The following is a 4542-nucleotide window of genomic DNA, read 5'->3' on the forward strand; positions in this document are numbered from 1 at the left end:
AGCCTGTACCCAGCTTTGAAAAGTCTACTACATGCGTCTCCCTTTCATCACTTTTTGTTGCTTAGTTCAGATTCAGAAAAAAATGTGACAAATACATAAACCCAAATGCTCTCTCCATTATGGTGAGTAAAACAACATTGAAGTTCTATATTTTGGCTGCTTATTATATATATATAAACCTTGGGCCATTTCTTTATTAAGATGTTTGCTCCTTTTTAAAGCCAAGGTACGTATCGTGAAATCAGAAGTGTTTATTTTCAAACACCTAAATTTATTAAAATACTCTTCTATTAATTCTGTACTTTATCGTAACAGTCATTCTCAGGATAATATGTCACAAGCGCTATTGGTTTCCCTATTCTTTTACGTCTATAAACATGTATTAGGTACTCAGCATATAGTACCTGGTTTTTTTTTCAATTTAATTAATCCTCCTAAAATTCCTGACATGGTTGCTATAATTATCTCAATTTGCAAGTTTGAAAATCAAGGTTCACTGATGTTCAGTAGCTACTTCATGACAGAGCAAAAAGGTGGTAGAACTGAAATTGCAATTTTATAATAATTCCCACACCTTTTTTTTTTAGATTTTTCTGTAACAGGGTTTATTGTTTAAATATTTACAAGCAATAACCTATTGAAAAAGTTTAATTTCTTACAAAATTCTGCATTCTGTATTCCCAAATCACTCTATCTTGTATTTACATGCCGCATTTTCCTCATGAATAGTTATTTTCTCAAAATTCTGAATTATTTGCTAAATAGCATGTTAAAAGTCTCTCTTAGAGAGTCACTCCCCCCACCCCCCGCCAAAGAATGATTTTTCTGATGTGAAATCTAGCTGAAAGTTTCTCTACTTTGATTTTAGGACTATTTCCTCAGGGTGAGAACTGTAACACTGACTATAAAATGAGTGATAACTGAAGACTTCTCTTCTTTCCTGATACCAGAAGTATTTTGTACAATCTGAATCCTCACGTGCCACAAGTGTTCCTGTATGAATAAGGGATTTCTCATAATTTTTCATTGAATCACTTCTCAAGGATGAATTATTTGGTATTCCTCAAGGTTTTACCCTCTCACACCTGTTCTAATGGTTATTCCTTCACTGAGTTTTCTTATGCACACCATGCCTTGTGCTTAGCTGAGTATTTGTTCACAGTGATTACAAACCAAAGCATCTCCCAAGTGGAGTTTGCTCAGGTTGTTTAACCATGAATTAGAAATGAAAGCATTCCCACAGATTACATACCTAGCGGTTCTCCCCTGTGCAAATTCTTTTATGTATTTAAAGTTTAGAGCTGTTGCTGAAGACTTCTGCATTCCGTATTTTTCCAGTGAGTTCTATTATGTCATCTATGATCAGATCACTGACTGAGGGTTTTGCCACACAAATGTTACACATATGGATTCTCCTCCATATAAACTTACATTATGTCAAATGAGTAAGGATGACTGTAGGATCTTCCACATTGATTACAGTGTTTCTTCAAGGCGTGAGTCTCTTCCACATTCATTACATGTATAATACCATGTCATCTAACGTCAGAATATTTACTGAAGGCATTCATAATTTTCTCTCCATTGTGGGTTCCCTCATGGCATCTAAGGGCAGAACACTGACTGAAGTCTTTCCCACACAGATGACATCCATAAGGTTTCTCTCCAGTATGAGTTCTCTCATGTTGTCTAAGGACAGAACATTTACTGAAGGCTTTCCCACATAGATGACATTCATATGGTTTCTCTCCAGTGTGAGTTAGACTGTGTTTTCTAAGGTCAGAACTCTGACTAAAGGCATTCCCACAGATATGGCATTTGTAGCTTTCTCTCCAGTGTGAGTCATCTCATGTCGTCTAAGGCAAGAGCAATCACTAAAGGTTTTCCCACACAGATGGCACTCATATGATCTACATCTAGTGTAAATTTGCTTATGTTGGTTAAGGTATGACTGGTCACTAAGGGATTTTTGACACTGTTTGCTGATGTAGGGTTTCATTTCCATGTGAGTTAACAAATGTTGAGTCACTGTGGAACTATGAGTGAAATCTCCTCCCAAATCATTATTTTCATCAGGATCCTCTGGAGTATGAGATTTCTGCATTGGCATGATTGTAAATGTGTCCTTCCTGCTGATATATTGTGTGGTTATCATTTCTTGTTTTTTAATAGTACTTTGCCTGCCTAGACTCTGGCTTTGGAGAAATCCAGTTCCTTCATGCCACAGTTCTTCTCCTTGCTCCAACTGGAAAATCACAGCTGATTTGCAATGCTGATACCCCAGAGAGACCAGATGACTGATAGTTTCCAGCATCACATCTCTGAACAGCTTTCTCTGGAATGTGTCCAGCAGGGCCCACTCTTCCTGGGTGAAGTCTATAGCTACATCTTCAAACATCATTGATTCCAATGGCTGCATTGTCAATAACTCAGTTGCCAGCTGTCTTTCTCTGGTTTTCAGTCACAGACAGTCCAAGCAATAAGCAGGCAAAGCCTGCAAGGTATCAGGTACACATCTCCATAGTGCAGAATGTTCAACGAGCATCTTCCAAAGCCTACAAACTCTGGACATTTGAATCTTCTCTGGAATGCACAGGAAGGAGAATGTCTTCAGCATCACAGAAACAGGCAATGTCAAGATGGTTACGGAGATTTGCTCTCTGCCTGTTGTATGGATGTACTGTGATGATGAATTTGAATCCTTTGCCTCCAGGGTTAAGGGGTTTGAGCAACTGGAGAGTTGTTTAAATGTCTGTAAATGTCTGGGAGATGGTGGCTGGATTCTGGGCACTGTTTCCTCTTATTTTCCTCTGTGAGTCACCCAACAGGGAGGACAGAGCTTTCAATCAGATCTGAAGGTGGTAGGTGGAACAGAAGTCAGAAAGTACAGCAAGACATTCAAGGACAAGAAAGTGCGGTAGCCTTAATGTTCAGGGTAGCCAGGGCTTTGGAGGGCTGAGGGGCAGGGCATGGTCCCTGAGTCTGGCCACCTTCTGGCAGGCCAGATTTTCTGAAACTGACGCGGATCTGGACCCGGCAGGAGAGCGGCTGCTGACAAGGCGGGGCTCCCTTAGACTGGGGCTGGCGGGTGCGGGTTCGGTAATAAGTCCAGGACACTGGGCTCCGGGTGTGGGGGCCGCAGCATTGGAGGAATCAACGTGCCGAGTACCAACTAGAAACAGTAAAACTCGCCCCAAGGAACCCGATGCTAGAGCTAGGAAATCTGCTTCCGGGTTGGTAGGCAACTGCGCGCTCCGCCCACACTTTTTATCTGCATGGATTTGTCTCTCACCATCCCTGGTGAGATAATCATTTGAATTTACAATGATTTGTTTTTTTCTAAGTCAAATTGTGGTAACACAATATTGTGTTACCTTCAGCATCACTCTCCCAGTTGCTTTTACAGAAGTTAAGTAACAGTTGCATTTAAGAGGTAGAAGTGGCATACTCTGCATGTTTGTATTATTTTATTACAAGATTTATGAAATTACCAAATATATTTTTTCTGTATATTCTACTTTTTAAATATTGCCCATTTTATAAAAGCCCACAGGTTTTGACTTCATAGTACACACTAAGCGCTGAGCTGTGCATTAAAAGTGATTTATATCATTTAGCCCTCATCACTCTCCAAACTCCAGGTGTATACATTTAGCTGCATACTTGACAATAACACCTGGATGCTGAGTAGTCACTTCTAACTGTGCATATACCTCCTCTCTGACAACCTGTTTTTCTCTACTCTTCTCCATCTCAGAACTAGGCACTAATATTGCCTAATTCCTTAGCCCAATATCCTATAAGTCATATTTGAGTGTGTCCAATTTATTGTTAATTCCTGTCAATTCAAATCTTGAAAATGTCTTATCTTAAATCCAAGTATTTCTCTTTATCTTTATCACTATTACCTTAATCTAGGTATCTACTGCTTTTCATCCTTACCAATCTCTCTAACTCCGATCTCGACTCCTTCTCAAGGTAGTGTGAATAATATTTTGAAAATATCCATCAGATCATATCAATTTCTTGCTTGAATGTCTTCTTTTTTCTCTTAAATTGAATCTTACAGCCTTTACCGAAGCCCCTGACTAGTACTCCAATCTTGTTTCTCATGACTCTACCCTTGCTCATTTTCCTTCATTTCATAATATGCTTCTTTCAGTTCCTTGAATAGTCCAAGATTTTTTTTTTTTTTCAGTATAGAGAATTTTTATTTGCTGCTCTTTTGATTTGGGGGACTTTTCCCCCAAAATTTTCACATAGAATCACATTTTCAATTCTCAGAGGGCCATTCATGATGATTCCATCTAAAATGATCTTCATTTATACTCTGTCAAATCATAGTACTTATAATACATATAGTAGATATCACAATCTACATATAAATAATGCTTATTAATTTGTTTATTGGCTATTACCCTAAACTGAAATGCAAAAGGGAAAGGTCATTGCCTACAACCATGACTAACACAGGTTAGGTCTTAATAAATAGCTTTCAATAAACGGATACATGGAAACCCACAACTACTCTGTAAGATGTAA

The 4542-nt window shown here is 38.6% G+C and overlaps 1 protein-coding gene across 1 annotated transcript; it reads right to left on the reverse strand.

Moving 5' to 3' along the window:
* Positions 1 to 1535: 1535 nt before the first annotated feature.
* LOC117035856 (zinc finger protein 705A-like) lies at positions 1536 to 2546 on the reverse strand. Its single transcript, XM_033129972.1, is given in 2 exon segments — positions 1536 to 1825; positions 1828 to 2546. Coding segments are annotated over 2 exon segments (882 nt in total). The 5' UTR covers positions 2420 to 2546.
* Between the last annotated feature and the right edge of the window lie 1996 nt (positions 2547 to 4542).

This window comes from Rhinolophus ferrumequinum, chromosome 16 (genome assembly GCF_004115265.2).
Source record: "Rhinolophus ferrumequinum isolate MPI-CBG mRhiFer1 chromosome 16, mRhiFer1_v1.p, whole genome shotgun sequence".
NCBI classification, from domain to species: domain Eukaryota; kingdom Metazoa; phylum Chordata; class Mammalia; order Chiroptera; family Rhinolophidae; genus Rhinolophus; species Rhinolophus ferrumequinum.